This window comes from Gossypium arboreum, chromosome 8, assembly GCF_025698485.1.
Source record: "Gossypium arboreum isolate Shixiya-1 chromosome 8, ASM2569848v2, whole genome shotgun sequence".
Lineage (NCBI taxonomy): Eukaryota > Viridiplantae > Streptophyta > Magnoliopsida > Malvales > Malvaceae > Gossypium > Gossypium arboreum.
Genome location: NC_069077.1, coordinates 23,276,341 through 23,294,022, shown reverse-complemented (window position 1 = coordinate 23,294,022; position 17,682 = coordinate 23,276,341). Strand labels below are relative to the sequence as shown.

The 17,682-nt window shown below is 29.6% G+C and overlaps 1 protein-coding gene across 1 annotated transcript; it reads right to left on the bottom strand.

Annotated features, from left to right (window-relative positions):
* Positions 1-9,346: 9,346 nt before the first annotated feature.
* On the bottom strand, positions 9,347-10,574 carry LOC108469318 (auxin-responsive protein SAUR36-like). The gene has a single exon (XM_017770209.2). It carries the CDS (start codon positions 10,064-10,066, stop codon positions 9,554-9,556), a length of 513 nt encoding a protein of 170 aa, XP_017625698.1. The 5' UTR covers positions 10,067-10,574; the 3' UTR covers positions 9,347-9,553.
* Between the last annotated feature and the right edge of the window lie 7,108 nt (positions 10,575-17,682).

Sequence of the window (17,682 nt, the reverse complement as noted above, 5' to 3'; positions counted from 1 at the left end):
GACACTGATCTCTTTTCTTAAGGTCAAATCTCGTAAACTTCCAATAGATGCCTCAACTAGCTCTTTTTTGTTTGATCCGGACCACGGCCCGTTGCTCATTTTTCCTCACAATGCTTCGTTAGCTTCTTTAAGGAAGTGAGACATTGATTCTGAATTCAATTCCATTAAAAGAACTTTTCTAAAAAACAAATTTCTTTACATGAAACGGATTACACATGCGGCCTTGCCCTCATATTCCAAGCGAAGACACTGATCTCATTTCTTAAGGTCAAATCTTGTAAACTTCCAATAGATGCCTCAACTAGCTCATTTTTGCTTAATCTGGACCACGGCCCGTTGCTCATTTTTCCCCATAATGCTTCGTTAGCTTCTTTAAGGAAGTTGAGGACTCTCGAATAATCTTTGCCAACTTGAATCCCCGGCCAAAGAAATAAAGTCATGTATTCCCCCACGAACTATCAGATCTCTCTCTTGTTGTGTTTACTTAGACCATAGTCGGGCAACCGTATTATAATCCACTTTATCAAGAAATCTGTTTTACACAAAAAATTCTCAATTTAGCAACCGAACGTGAATCAACACCTATTTTTCTATGATGATGCAATGCAATGCAATTATAAACAAAACAAAAGAAAACACATCCGTACAAATACATAAATAGCAAATAGAGCACCTACTTGGGCAACCACTAGGATTTGGAGTGGCTCTACTTAGGGTTGGGCTCTTAAGGCTCACTATATGCAGTTCGATTCTAAAAAAGGGTACCTGAACCAGCAGATTCCTCAACCCTCACCCATTATAGGCTCATATGGATCGAGTTCAGTTCAAGGGAACACATTTCCCTATGGCCATGCGGAGGTGAAAACCTCACGATGACATAGGTACGGATGTATCCCGGAAGCAGTACACTAGCCCATGCGGAGGTGAAAACCTCACGATGGCATTGTTTCTCACTCCCACTTAGAAGGTGTGACCAAACGGTCATGCAATGCAATGCGTGGAGATATAAGAACTCAAAATACATAAACATGGATAAAATGAGGAACATCATACTACCAATGAAATGTAATGAAAGGATCGTATGTTAAAAACCAAATTTTTAATTTTAGACAAAAATGACAGAAAATAATCAATTTTACGGCTTGACTCTCTTATTTGTCCCTAGCGGAGTCGCCAAGCTATCGAAACCATTTTTAAGTTTGAAAAAAAGGGAATCGACTTTTTAAAACGAAAGTTTGGAGTCGCCACCAATCCTTTTTTTGTTTAGGTGTGATCGAATCACCTAATAAAACATTTTATTTTATTAAAATATCAATTTTGGCCTACGTAATTTGAGAAAATGGGTTCGGGAGTCGGTTACGTATGAGGAAGTAGACTGAAAATTACAGATCTTATCTCCCCTAAGCAGTAGTGGAGCAGATCAAAGATGGTGAGTCTTATCTTCATGTATCGGCTATGGAATAGATGATGCAGCAAGAAAGCAGGTTGAAGATACAGATATTATCTTTTTGAGGTAGCAAGGAAGCAGACTGAAAATTATAGATCTTATCTCCATGTATAAGCTATGGAGCAGATTTTAGCCACCAGCCTTATCTCTCTCAGGTAGCAAGAGAGCAGGTTGAAGATACAAGTCTTATCTTTCTGAGGTAGCAAAGAAGCAGACTGAAAATTACAGATCTTATCTCCCTAAGCAGTAGTAGAGTAGATCGAAAATGGCGAGTCTTATCTCCGTATATCGGCTATGGAGCAAATCTTAGCCACCGGCTTTATCTCTCGGAAACAGCGGGAGAGTAGGTTGAAGATACAAGTATTATTTTCCTGAGGTAGCAAAGAAATAGACTGAAAATTATAGATATTATCTCCTTAATCAGTAGTGGAACAAATCGAAAATGGCGAGTCTTTTCTCTATGTATCGGCAATGGGGCAGATTTTAGCCATCAACATTTTCTCTCTGAATGAGAGAAGCACCAAGGAAGTTTAGACGTGGCAAGAACGGGCAAAATTGACCCATTTAGAGTCTTTGCTCAATTCTCGTTACACGACAACGAACAAAGAGGGGCAGCTATAATGGGCCAATTAGCACTGGCCTGAAAGAAAACAAAATAAATAGAAAAAGACCAAAACAGTCCAATACCCATACCAGCCCAAATACTACACGGGCCTAATCCTAAAAACTAAACCCTAGCCCAAATTTTTAGCTCAAGAACTTAAAATTTTCTACATGCTTGCAGGTGTGCCGCTCCACCACGCCACGTCAGTGGCTTGGTCGCCCACACACCTGTAAACATGTAGAAAATCAGTTGTAAAAAAGGCTATAAAAGCCTTTGAAAATCAATTGTAAAGGGGACTTTTTTTTACAAATACATTGAATACAAAAGCAATACAAGAATACTTTTTGAGTACAAAAAATGAGCTCAATAGTTTAAGAACATTTGGCAAGAAGCAAGATCTAAAGGCCAAGGGTATTTTTTTTAGTCTTTTATTTTGTTTTCTTCATTTTTTTCCTTTCGAATCACATATATATATAGCTATTTCTTTTTTTCCTTTTTTTTTTTAAAAAAAAACTTACCTTTATGAAAGTCCGGCCGACACGGCGCGTGTGGTGGTCTATTGCCGAAGTCTCGGTCGGAGGATGAGAGGGTGGAGAGAAGTTGAGGAGAGGGTTTGAAGTTTTTTAAAAGATGGCTCAAATGTTTTTTTGGTACAAAACTTGGCTTATATAGTAATACCAAAACGACGTCGTTTTGGCTTAAGGTAATAAGCATCAAAACGGCACCGTTTAGGCACATAACCCGCGAGCGTGACTCGACTCGGGGAGGATCTGCGTGTTTTCATTAGTGGGTTATTTGCCACTTCAATCCTTCCACTTTTTTGGAGCTTTGCAATTTAAACTTTATTTATTTCTAATTTGGCCCTATAATTTTTCTTTTGTTTTAATTTGGCCCTACGCAAGGTTATGCGTTTTGGAGGGAGGGGATATTTACTTTCCCGGTCCCTCTACTTCGTTCGCGCATTACAATCCGATCCTTCCCCTTTTATTTATTTTTTATTTTGCCCCAAACTTCTGTTTTCAATTCAATTGGTCCCTTTTTTAGTTATTTTGCTACTTTATCATTTAATTGATTAATTGGGCATTTTATTATTATTTTAATAATATTATTATTGTATTCATTATTTTATATGTTACTATTGCATTCATTTTTTACTTTTTTTATTCTTTTCATTAAAATTATTTTTACTATTATTTTTTAAATTATTCCTATTATTATTATTATTATTATTATTATTATTATTATTATTATTATTATTATTATTATTATCTTCTCCCTATTATTATTATTATCATCATTTTATATTATTTTTATTCTTATTAGTGCATTATTATTGTTATTTTCTATTTCCTTATTATTATTGTATTATCACAATTATTATTACTATATCGCTAATCTAATTATTTTATATTATTACATTATCTATTGTTTTGTATAGTACTTAATTTAAATTTCTTCTTACATAGTACTTATTTTAAAATTTATTTATATATTATTATTTTACATATTATGTATTCTTTTTATTTACGATTCATTTCAAACTTGGACATGTCTACCCATTTCCTTTTTATACATATAATTTATTATTTTGTATATCGTTGATTTCATATTTCTATTTTTTATTTTTCATACTATTTATTTTAAATTTACTTATTATCATTTAAAACTTGTTACATGTTATTTATGTTAATTTGCTTCATATTTCTTTTAAAACTGCTTTTATTAGTCTTTGGATATTAATATTAGTATTTGCATAAGACAGCATGTTATGTGGTTATTGCTATTATGTGTATTGAAATTATTGGTTTGTGTTTAATGGTTATTTGTGATTTAGTAGGGTAGCATTGTGTTATGAATTGTTATTTAGCGTTGTACACTATTATTCCATCGCATTTTATTTGCTTAAAAAATCGTGTTTTAATATCGTTTAAGATTTAAAATCATTTTATCCCAAAGTTTTCAAAATAAGGCAATACTTGGTAGTTGGCATCTTCGAGAAGATTGAGCCCTAACTTATTGGGTTCCAATTTTCCTCGTCGAATCTAAGTAATCGAGTACCCTTTCTTAAATCAAAACAAATGGGTTTCATATAAAAGCTTATTCTCGGGAATTCGAGATGTGGTGTCCTAACTTATTGGATATGACATTTTGTTTTCTCGAGGTAAGGAGTTCTAAAAAATAAAGGCAATATTTTGTATTTGAAATTTTGAAAGATTGAGCCCTAACTTACTAGGTTCTGATTTTTTATTTGACCCAAATAACCGGATATCCTTCTTAAACTTAAGTGCATGAGTTTTGAAAATTAAAAGATAAGCTTAATTTCGAGGGTTTGAAATGTTGTATCCTAACTCACTAGGTGTGACATTTTATTTCTTCGAGATAGGAGGGTCTTAGCATTCAATTTAATTTATTCAAGTTTTCTTAAATAAAAGGATCGTATTCTAAAATCTTTTCAAATTTTTGACATTAAGACATTAATTAATCAATTAGGTACCAATTTTGGGCGTTACGAGAGTGCCAACCTTTCTCGTGCATAACCGACTCTCGGACCCTTTTTCTTGAATTTCGTAGACCCAAAAATCATTTTTTTAATAAATCAAAATGTTTTATTAAAATGATCAATCTCAAGGTGATCCGATCACACCTCGAAAAAAGATCGGTGGCGACTCCATTTTTGTTTTTAAGTCGACTCCCGTTTTTCAAATTAAAAAATGGTTTCGACAATGCAGATACGGGATTCAAAGCCGGCTATTTAAATGAATTGGAAAAAATGTTAGAAAAAGTTTTACCCCATGCTATGTTGAAGGCTAAACCTAATCTTGAATCTAGGATTAGGGCATTGAAAAGGGATTGGTCAATCGTTTATGACATGCTTAGTGGAAAAAACAATAGCGGCTTTGGTTGGGATGAGCATAGGCAGCTTATTGTTGCTGAAGATGCGGTGTGGAACTCATATATAAATGTAAGAATTATTTCAAGTCTTTATTATCTTATTTTGATCAAACTTATATCTAATATAAATTCCTCATTTTTATATAGTCATAAAGAAGCTGCTCAATTCAGACATCGGAGTTTCCCTTATTATGACCAACTTACTGCCATCTATGCAAAAGATCGAGGCACTGGGAAAGATGCTCATACAGCTGCTGATATTATTGAAGAAATAGATGTTGAGGATGTAGCTGCTACAAATACAAATGAAGAAAGAAACAATTTCCATGGATGCGAAGCTGATGTTTCTTTAGATGACGTGGATTTTTCAGCTACACAACTGCAACCAGTTAGAAATCAAGGTGATTCTACATCTTTAAAGAAGAAAAAAAAGATTTCTGATACAATTGATTCTTTTACTTCATTTAATAATGCTGCCACTTTATTGGCAGAAAATATATGGACTATTGGCCTTGAAATCAGTAAGAGTATTGTCTCTAAAGTGCTAATAGCAAAAGTCAGAAATGACCATTTAAGAAAATGCTTTGAAATTATATCCAACATTATGTGAAGTAGAAGGTTATAACTGAGGATGAGCGCTATCGAGCATTGAGCAAAATTTCAGATCATCCAACGCAAATGCTTATTTTCTTTAGTGTACCTTTTGCTGTACGGTTGGAATGGGTCAGAAGATTTCTTGCTGACTATTAAAAATCATGGTTGTGTTGATTATATTTTGGTATCTTTTTGTGTTTGTAATATTTGGATGATATAATGACATGATAGAATGTCATTACAATGTTGTAACTTTATGATGTTGTAAAATTTTAAAACATATGGATTATGACATATAAACTAATGAAATCATGTAACTTTTTGTTAATATATGAATATTATGCTTGGATGTGAAATATAATTCTCAAGTTATTTATTACTTCTAATATTTAATTGTTTTTTATTGTAGAATAATTAAATTATTTGTTTCAAGAATTTATATTTTAGCACATTAAATATGTATTGCAGTTTAAAAATAATAAAGTAGATTATATATTTTTATAGTATTATATATTTTGATTTTTAATTTATATAATAATAATTATATTAAAAATGTTATTAAATCATATTTTTTTATTAAATTATATTTAATAATAATTATGTTAAAATATGGTTAAATTATTTATTATTTTATTAAATTATTTTCAATAATAATCTTATTAAAATTTAATAACAATAATAATAATCATCAACCTAAAAAAATTCTGCTAAGGGTATTCTGGTCATTTTAGTTCTTTTCCTTATACTATTACAACGCTATCTCATTCAACCAAACACAAGAATACTATTACAGTTCTATTTTATTTCATTCAACCAAACAGTTGAATTACTTATTATAGCTCTATTCCATTATAACTCTATTTCATTATAGTTCTATTCAATTACAGTCATATTCTATTACAATAAATCAAATGTGACGTAAGAGTTGGGATAAATATTTCCAAATATTTTATGGGCTTAAGCTCAATTCTTGTTAAATTAGCGTTGAATCAAATTTAAGATATTATTATTTAAATGTAGTCATAAAAAAATATTATTTATTATAAAGCTATTTTAAACCAGATACATATGTCCATAAGAAGGCCACCTAAAAAAATTGGGCGGCAGGTCGAAGATGCCGTACAGAAAGTAGTACTTATCAACTACTGGTGATGAAAAAAAGGGATCCCGCTGGTTTAATATCCTGCCACGTGGTCAAATGCCAACAAGTTACGCCTACCTAAATCCAAATTCATCCATATTAAAAATAAAAAAAATAAGGTTATTTTAGTGAGATTGTTGGCAATAATTTCATTGACTAACAAAATTGAATTAAAAAATCATCCATTAGTTTTAAAACCCAATTTTTAGACATTTCTTTATTCTTCTTCTCCCATTTTTCCTAAACTCTCTTCAAGAAATGATTAGGGTTAGGAAAACATCTGTGTCATGATTAGATGGCCTCTTCTTTTTGTTAAAAAAGTATTTTCCATTCTAAGTTACGCTAACAGTAATTATGTGATAGTTTTCTTTTTATAAAGTTTGATGTGAATTTATAATATCTATGAGATGTCAGAAATTAGTTCCTATTAGTATTTCAAAATCATAATCTGACATAAATATCATATAGTTTCTTAATTTAAATTTTAACATTTATTTCTGCACAAAATAACATTATAAAATTTTGAAAGCACCAATAATAAAAATTATATTAAAATTTTAATGCTTAACAAATGGAAAGGACTAGAATTGATATATCCCATCTCTTTTGATGAGTGGTGAGATTAAAAGTAGTTGTGATAATGAAATTAAAATCAATGGAAGAATATATGTTTGAATTCAAGTTTGATGATAACGATGAGATGAGAATTAAAAATAATCATTTGAGAATTGGTATTGATACTCACCACAGGTCTTGATATCATTTTTAGTTTCAAAGTTTCACGAATTTAGATAAAATATACAGGTATCGATATTGATTTGACATTCTATTGTTTTGCAAAACTTATAAAAAATCACTAGTATGGAAACTTGGTGCCGATACTTCTTTTACAATGATCAATATCTAATTTTAGTATCGATACCTTTTTCAACAAAATTTAGAAAAGTTAGTAAATACTGATATTTTTATTTAGGATATTGATACTTTTCGCTAGAATGTCAAAAATATCTCCTTTAGGTTCATTTTACAAATACTGAAAAGAGAGATAGTTATAATAAATTAAATGAAATTATTATAAAATTATTTTAATCAGTATGTAGGTAAAATACGTTGATTAAAAGAAAAGAAAATGGCGAGAATGGAAATTTTATTTTATATGTTAACTATTAATATATGTAAATAACTATTAAAATAAATAATAATATTATATCATTAATAAAATTATAATGACATACTTTTAATAATTTCATAAAAATCAAATAATTTAGAAATTTTATTAAATATACTATTTTTAATTTAATGAGTTAAAAAAACAATAATAATTTTAGAACCTTTTTCAGTCATCTAAAACGCTGTCTTGAAGACATTGTTGGATGAGAAAATAAAGTAATGGTTGAAAAAGACTTACCGACCTTGAAAACAACAATTATTCTTTTTAAAATGTTTGTGTGTGATAATTTTAAAACCACAGAATAAAATATTAAAATAAACCAATCCCTGGAAATGCTTTGAATTGAAAATTAATGTTTCACACAACACAAAACCCCAAGCATCAAGTAGGGGTCGTTTGCTCCAAGTGTAAAAGATATTCATATATTTCCTTTTACGTACGGAGGCCTGTACCTGTACCTTCTGCATCAACCTTTTGGCTGCTTCCATGGGACATTATATACCTATTTACGTATTGTACGATATACAAAAACTTTGATTACGTCTATACCAACCTTTCTGTTTGTTGGGTTGTTCATCATGTCTCCTTTTTACTTTTGATTGTATTCCAATTTTCAAGTTATTTTGGATTTAAATTTTATTATATATATAGGAGTAAAGTCAAAAAAAAATCATCTTAAGAGGGGTCTAGCTCTTCCTAGATCCACCTCGCATCTCTAGATCCTATTCAAATTAAATTATATATTTTTATAATTTTTAAAAATTAAATTAAAATTTTATTATTATTAAAGTTAAAATATAATTTTATTATTATTAAATTTAAAATTTTATAAATTATAAATAATCTAAATAAAAAAATTATATTAAGAGGGATCTAATTCCTTCTAGATCTACCCCGTATGTGTAAACTCTATTCAAATTCATTATTATATAAATCAATCATATATTATATGTGGTTTGTATTGTAATTGCAATTATATTTGTGAACTCCTTCAAAATTTTCATTATTATATTAAACTACATCATCTAGCAAAGAAGTATTGAAAAGTAAAAGTTAAACCAGTATGATTAAAATGATATTGTGTTTCTTAGAAATATATTTTAAAAATTTAAAATATATTTCAATTAACTTTATGTATAATTTAATAATTTTATTGTCAATTTTCTCATTTTATTAACATAATTTAGATCAAGTTTTGAGTAAATAAAAAAATTTAACTATTTGATAGATCTAAAAAACTTTCAAGTGTTAATATATATTAAAGATAATAATTCATATTGTTAATATAAACTTTGCCCTTTGAGTTTGATCATTTATACTTAGTTGTTACTTACCTTTTCTTTCTAGACCTAATTGACATTTAAATTTGAAATCTGTCATACATTTTGATACATGTGTTGTAATATCGTTATATTGTGACATGATACTAACAACTAATTATTCAATGACACATGATAACTTTATAAAATGACACATAACAAGCATTAATAAAAATGTAAAAAAACTTTTAAAATATATAAATATATAAAAATATTTCACGCAAGAATGATTTGGTAATTTTATATAATTTACCAAAATTCTACTTAAAACAAAAAAATCCCTACAAAACATCATTACCACAATCACTAAAAATAAAAAATTATCGTCGTCATCAACTTCTATTTCTTTTTTTAACCACCAGCACCAACCAAGGCTCAGCCTTTTTCAATGGTGGTGGCGCTTCCATACCATTTTCCTTCCACCGGTTCCAGCTGCGACACGAGTCTGGACCCTCTCAAACTCCGAGAGCCGACAGGGAATGGTGATACCTCCTTGGTGGCTAAACCCATACTCCTCTTCGGCTTCCCTTAATAGCTCGCCGAACAAAGGGTGGTTAAAATAAATAACCGGCACCAAAACTCTATGGTAGTCGCCGTCTTTTTGGCCGATATAGACGGCCAAGTGTCCTTTCGGAACTTCCGTAAGCTTCTCGTTGATTGGGTCTTGACCAATAGGAACGTAACCCGACCCGGGCTTTGATGAGCATATAGATTTAGCCCCTTTTGTCAAGCGTTGACCCCAACTAATGAGCTTCGAGAAAGACTTGGACTTACAAAACGATTCTGATTCTGATCGTGTCAGGCGACAGTACCCACGTGGGTTCCGAGCTTTGCGAATGAACCACCTCGAGATCCGGACCAACCGTTTTCCGATCTTGAAGCCTCTTATCTTTCTCATCAGTTGTGTCTGGTAGTAATCGGGACAACGTCAATGAAGAGGCTTTTGGCTCTGTTTTTTTTTTTTTTTTGAAGTGTAGAGGAAAAAGGACGGAAAAGGGGTTTTGTTGTATTAGGAAAAGGGCCAAGGATCAGCTATGGACATAGCAAGGCGAAAGAGTGTAAGGCAGACTTCAGAGAGAGAAGTTGGTATATTTGACATCGTTACGCCTCTCAACAACCGAGTATTTCATTCGGAACCGGACACAAAATTCCTAGCCTTGTATTGTTTTGTCTTTTGTTTCTCTGTAGAACTAAACTCAAGACCGGAGAAAATAGGGGCAGAGTAAGGGGAGATGATGAAAGACCTGACTATAAATAAAATAGACAACGCAAAGAAAACTCAAAGAGGTTGAAAAAATGAAAGTGGGAGAAATTGAAAGGATGAACAAGAGTGAGAAAGAGAGGTTTAATCATAAAATAATAATCCATGAAAAATCTTTATCTTTTAAAATGAATATCTATGTTTTTAATTATATATTTATTCATATAGTTGGTTATATAAAATTATTCTTTTGAAAATACTTCCCGACCTTGGAAACAACAATTATTCTTTTAAAATTAGAATAAAATATTGATTTTAAAACAATGAAGAGGATAAACCGTGGGAATGCTTTGAAATGAAGTGATGAGGAAAATTGATGTTTACTTTTCCTCCTAACCCATTTCACACAACACATTTGTTTAATACTATAATTGTGAGTGTCGCCATTTGAATTATAAAACTAAATTGCAACTTCCACATAAAACCCTACCCAAGCCTCTCTTTCACCAGTTACTGCCCGGAGTTTTTTAATGCATGAAGTGGCGGTTGTTTGCTCTCGTCTTGTCTGAAAAACAGAAAAGTTATTCTTATATTTCCTTTTACGTACGGAAGCCTGTACCTGCACCTTCTGCATCTACCCCTTGGCTGCTTCCAAGGGACATTATACGTATTGTACGATATACACAAACTTTGATTACGTCAAAAACCTTGACTTTCATATATCAACCTTTTTATTTGTTGGGTCGTTGGTCATGTCTCCCTAATAGTTTTAAGATTTCAAGCGTTTGTATTTGAGTTTTAAGTTGTTTTAAATTTAAATTTTATCATCTATATAGTGTACCTATTCATGAGTTGAATCATTTGATTTAGATCGAAAGCTCATCTGAAATGTGAGAGTATTTAGATAAAAATATAGGCACGAAAAATTAGCTTATACAAAAAATAAAACTTGTTTAAAAAATGGGCCGGTCTTTGAGTAATGCATTTTTGGCCTAGGCTTGGCCCAACCCGAAATCATTAAAGGACAAAAAATTTTATTTTTTGTTTTTTAATGTTATTTTCTTCTTATTTTGCTACCATTTTACTATTATGTTGTATAAAACCTGTTTTATTGTTAATTTTGTTATTATTTTAGAGGCATTCATTAATTTTGTTATTATTTTAGAGGCATTTGCTTGTTAAGTTGCATCTATCTTAATGTTATTTAAGTAAACATATTTTTTAAAATTTATTTTTAATTTATTGGAAAATATTTATTTTGATGTATTTAGTATTTTTATGTATTATATATATTTTAAAAATATAAAAATTAATATGGGTAGGCCGGACTTGGGTTTTAGCATTTTTATCTAGGTCTGCTTGGACAAAATTTTAGGCCCATTTTTCAGCTAGGCCCTAGCCAAGCAAACATGCCTAAATTTTTAGTTGGCACAACCTAAACCCAACCTCACCCCACCCCTAAACACCTCTAGTGTATAGGGGCAAAGTTAGAAATTTTTTGGAGTAAACTTAAATTATATTTTTTATAATAGTAAAAATATAATTTTGTCATTTTAATAATCTATATCTTTATCATTTTAAAGAATTAAATAAAAATTTATCATTTTGAGAGAGTAAAAGTACAATTTTATCATTACTAATTTAAATTTTTATAAATTATAAAAGTTTAAATAAAAAATATTCATTTTAGGAGAGGTTGAAGCCCTTGCCACCCCCTAGATCCACCCCGCATATGTAGGCCTTATTCAAATTCGTTATTGTATAGATCAATCATTTATTATATGTGGTTTGTAGTGTACTTGTAATTATAATTGCAATTGTATTTGTAAACTCCTTTAAAAAATTTCACTGCATGACCTGATAGGAAAGTATTGAAAAGTAAAAATTTAACAAGTACCTTGAAATATATTGTTAGACAAAATACATTAGCGAACAAAATAAATTAAATATAAAAAATACATTGAAATAAAATATAAATAGTATGATTTATAATTAATTTATCAAATATGAAAATCAAATAAAACCATAATAAATAATTGAAATAAAGGAGAATCGAGATTTTACAAAACATTGAGGCTTGTGAAACACAGTTTCTTTAAGACAGATTCGGCCACTCCTACGGTACTTGGAGAAATGTTGGCCGAATGTCTCCCAAGATACAACAACAACAGTGACTAAAGTAGTAGCACCTTTACAACGATCAACGACCGAACTTTGCATTTTTTTATCACCAGAATATTGTAAAATTACGGAGAGGTAAAGAAGAGTTTTGAAATGAAAAAAATTTTAGTATAGGAAATTATTAGAATGTGTGTGTAATCCTACATAATACACAGCCTTTTATAGGTATTTAGGATAGTGGAAAATTTTGGAAATAACCATAACATCTGCCATTAAGGAGCCAAAAATTAATTCAGATACTGTCCATATAGGTGCCCATGTTATATAGGTGCATCCTAACCCCATTGAGTTTGAACCTACACCTCCCTACGCGCGAGACAAAATTACAAATTTAATCATCCAATTATTTTTTAAGGGAGTTCACATATATAAACTCATCTCACACTTCAGTATTTAACCAATGTGGGATCTAAGCTTTTATTTTTCCTTATCAATATTTTCAAGTAGCTTACTTAGAGCATCAATTTCTCATTCATCACTCAACCATTTTAAGCATATGATATACCGTTGTAAAGGTCTCATACAGTAGAATATGAAACCATAATTTTATAATTCAACTCTCCACCTTTACCTATTGAGAATATGCCTCAAAGTTTCTATAAAATATAATTTTTTCAACATATATTTAAAAATTTAAAATATAATTCAAATTAACTTTATGTACAATTTAACAATTTCATTGTCGATTTTCTCATCTTATTAACATAAATCATATAGATCAAGTTTTGAGTAAATAAAAAATCTAACTATTTGATAGATAAAAAAAAAGTCCAAGTGCCAAATATATATTTAAGGATAATAATTCATATCGTTAATATATATTTTGTCCCATGAATTTGATTATTTGGACTTAACTAACAATCTCATAAAATCACACGTGGCAAGCATGAAAAAATTTAAAATATATAAACCCAAAAAGATACCACAACAATTATTATATAAAATAGGGTGATTAGACTTACGAAGAAGAAAACATATAAATAACGTGAAATTTTTCCTGAATATGATAAAATATTATAAAAAATACAAAATTCTATTTAAAAAAAACCCTATAACTGAGAGTTTTATTAAATTTCTAACGATATAAATTTTTTCTAAAAATACCTTAATTTGTTTCTAAAATTATCTTTTTATATTATTATTTTAAAATTAAATATATATAATTCCTTTAAAAAAAAAACATAACATCTAAGTTTATTTGAATCAAAATCTATTTATTTGGATTCATTCTAGACATGAAATATTTTTTACAAGTTCATATATTTAAAAATTTTATTATTGCTTACTATTAGCCACATGTTATAATATGAGATCATCACATGTTGTTGTATTATTGGTTGCTAGTGTCGCACTATCACATTCTAATTTTAATGATACAAGTATTAAAGTGTGACGAATTCTAAGCTGGGTCTAAAAAAATTAAATACTAAATATAAGTGTTTAAGTTTAAAGACAAATTATATACTAACCCCTCAGATGTGATAAATTTATCAGATTAATCTAAATTATAGGTTTTGAAAAAGAAAAAAAAAATCTAAATGATGGGCAGAGTTAACCCCTTAGTTTTACTATTGGTGAAAAAAGAGTTACCTTGAGCTACTGTTTAGTTGCTGAAATGACCATTTCATTTCCTGTGAGATTTTTGGGCTACCTGAATTTTCATATAAATCTTCTTCCCGTTGACCCAAAAATAAAACATGCTTCTCGTGTGGCAGGGGCCCCAAAAAGACCCAGATCTGAACACAATGGGGATTGGGGAAGGGTAATTCAAAGGGATAAATTACTTTTTAATCCCTGAATTTGGCAAAATTTTCCAACTTAATCATTCAACTTCATTTTTTTCCACATCAATCTTGAAACTTGACTAATTTTCTTAATTTTGATCCTGTAACACTTAAAACATTATAATTTTTAATAAAAAAAATTAAGCAATAACGTGACACATTTCACAAGATCAAGATTGAAAAAAATTATCAAATTCAAAAAAAATATATATAAAATTCAGAAATTAAATGTTGCGCATTCGCGTGTAATGCTTGACAATGGCAGCCAGGTTGCAGTCATTAAGCTTCAACCCTAGAGCATAACAAACATACACATCCAAACAAAAAGCACATAGGGCAGACGAGAAAAGGACATTAAGTAGAAATCCCAAAACTAGGTTATCCACCTTAATTAGTCAAAAATGGTACTACAGGTTGTTACAAATAAAAGAAAGCAGTCTCAAATCTAAACATACAGATAGCTTTCTGACATATGATTAGAACTAAACCATCAATGAAATGAAGTAAGAAAAAACCAAGTTATTGCCACGACAAATGACAAATGAAAATAATTATCGTCATCTCAAGGGAGGTTGCAATAAAACCCGAGTCACACAGTCAAAGCAGGTACAAACTATACCAGAGAAGGGCCAGAATCTCAGTTTGGTGGAAGAAACTAAGATACCATAAGCCGGAAGAAATGAGTTGGGGGATCAAAGCAATCTAAGAAACTGATCAATTCATAAAGAAAAAAACTTTGCGGACAATATCTTATATGTTTAAAAATAGAACTTATATCATATAACATTAATGAGAGAAGCAACAGAAACCCCCAAAATTATTCTTTATATATAATTAAACAAATATAAGAATACCATAATCATAAAAAATGAAAATATGGTAAAGGGCCTAAGTTTAGACTAAATTTGATCATGATTCAAGTCTCTTGACCTGACATGAAAGTCCGTTCAAAAAATGAGAGAATTTGGGCAAAAATATGGAGAGAGAACGGATTCGGCCACAAGTAAGCTTTTTTTGCCTGGGCTTGACCCAGTCTAAATTTGGAAAAAAATACTTGCTACTTTTTGCTGCTGTTTTATCACTATTTTGGTATTGTTTTGCTATTATATTGCTACTATTTTGTTGTTATTATTTATATATTGTATAACTTTTGTTTTATTGTTAATTTTGCTACTATTTTAGAAGTATTTACTTGTTAAGTTACACCTAGAGATGTTCATGGGCCGAGCTACCCGGCTCGACTCGAAGACCCGCCAAAAATATGAGAGGGTTTGGGCAAAAATATAGACCTGAAAAATGGGCTTGGACAAAAAATAAGGCCCGTTTAAAAAATGAGCCGGGCCTCAGGTAAAGTATTTTTAGCCCGGCCAAATTCACTAAAGTACAAAAAAAATCAGTATTTTTTTATTTTTGAATGTTATTTTCTTATTGTTTTCTCCTTATTTTGCTATCATTTTATTATCATGTTACTACTATTTTGTTGTTATTATTTGGATATTGTATAAAACTTATTTATTATTTGGATATTGTATAAAACTTATTTTATTGTTAATTTTGTTATTATTTTAAAGGCATTTGTTAATTTTTTATTATTTTAGAGGCATTTGCTTGATAAGTTGCATCTATCTTATTGTTATTTAAGTCTACATATTTTTAAAATTTATTTTCAATTTATTGGAAAATATTTATTTTGATGTTTTTAGTATTTTTAATGTATTATATATATTTAAAAATAATATTAAAAATTAATATGGCGGGCTAGGCCCGGTTTTAATATTTTTATTCGGGTTGGGTTTAGGCAAAATTTTAGGCCCATTTTTGGGCCCAACCCGCCGGAGCCCAATAAATGGGAATGATTTTTAGTTGAGCCCGACCCAAACCTGGTCTGCCCGGCCCGGCCCGACCTTAAACACCTCTAGTTACACCTATCTTAGTATTATTTAAGTATAAGTAATTTTTAAATCTATTTTCAATTTGTTAAAAATATTTATTTTAATATTTTTAGTGTATTTGATGTATTATATTTTTAAATTTTATTTTTATATAAAAGATATAATACGAGTAGGCTGAAATTAATTTGAATTTTAAAATTTTTATTGGAGTAAAAGTTTAGATTAATTTTTCAGATATGAGTCGAGAACCAATTTGGCACATGATGAGCTGTAGTTTAGACGGATACTCATTACATCAACATGATATGGAAAAAGAAGCAGTGATATTCTTCCACGTTTTGAAGGCTTAACAAACACATTTATTATCACATTAATTAATTAATATAACAAGGCCCGTCAAGTTATACATTTATGAGAATAAATTTTGTGCTTACTAATACATATAATAAATAATTGAATAGTATTGTATAAATATAAATGAATTAGATGGACAAAATTTAAAAAATTATGCCACAACATTGTTACATTAGCATTTCAATGTGAAGATCTTCAAAAGATTGAATTCCATTTTGACATTTTGTGGTAAAAGAAATCTCTCATACCATGTTATTTCTCTAAAAAGTATTGAAATAATTTAATTTTATCAATTTTGAAAGTAAACAATTAAGGATAATTAATCATAACATTAATATCTTTAGTCAATTGTACATAATTTTGATTGATATAACAATAAATTTAGCTCTCGATTTGTCAATTTAATTTAGTTCTAAAGTTGAACAAATTTAGCTTCAACATTTACATATTTATATAAATGTTGCATGCAAAATTTGTTAAATCATATTAATATTGTGATTAATTGTACTTAATTACTCATTTTTAAATTGACATAAATTAAATTACTTTCGATTTTTTAAAGAAATCAATTTATTTCAAATTTCATTGTTTAAAAATAAGCTATAATCATTGCTTCATAGTAACTTTAAATGTGGCAACAAGCTAAAGGAGGGAGTGATTAAGAATTTGGTATTGGCATTTGAGATTTAAGGTTTGTTGACAGTCACATCCTCCCTCCCTATTGTAATGTACTAAAAAAGAAAAACTAACTTTACAGCTTCTTAAAACCTATGGAATAAGCTTTTTCATGTTTACTTTTTATGCATCTTTTATAGTTTAAACCACACTTTAAAACATTGACCATAAAAATAAAATAAAATAAAATAAAATCAAGTGTACCATTGAAAATTTTAATAAAAATTCACCGCTTTGAAAATCAGAAGAGTAATAAAATATAAAGCAATTTCCAAAACTCTTTCTAACATAAGAAGAAGAGAGTTGGGACTTAGTATTAACTCAAAGCAAAATCATTTTTACATACAAAGGAACATCTGTTCGGTGAAATTTTCCAAGTAGGTTTAGGGTTTGTTACATTAATTAATGACAAAAGAGTAATATAATA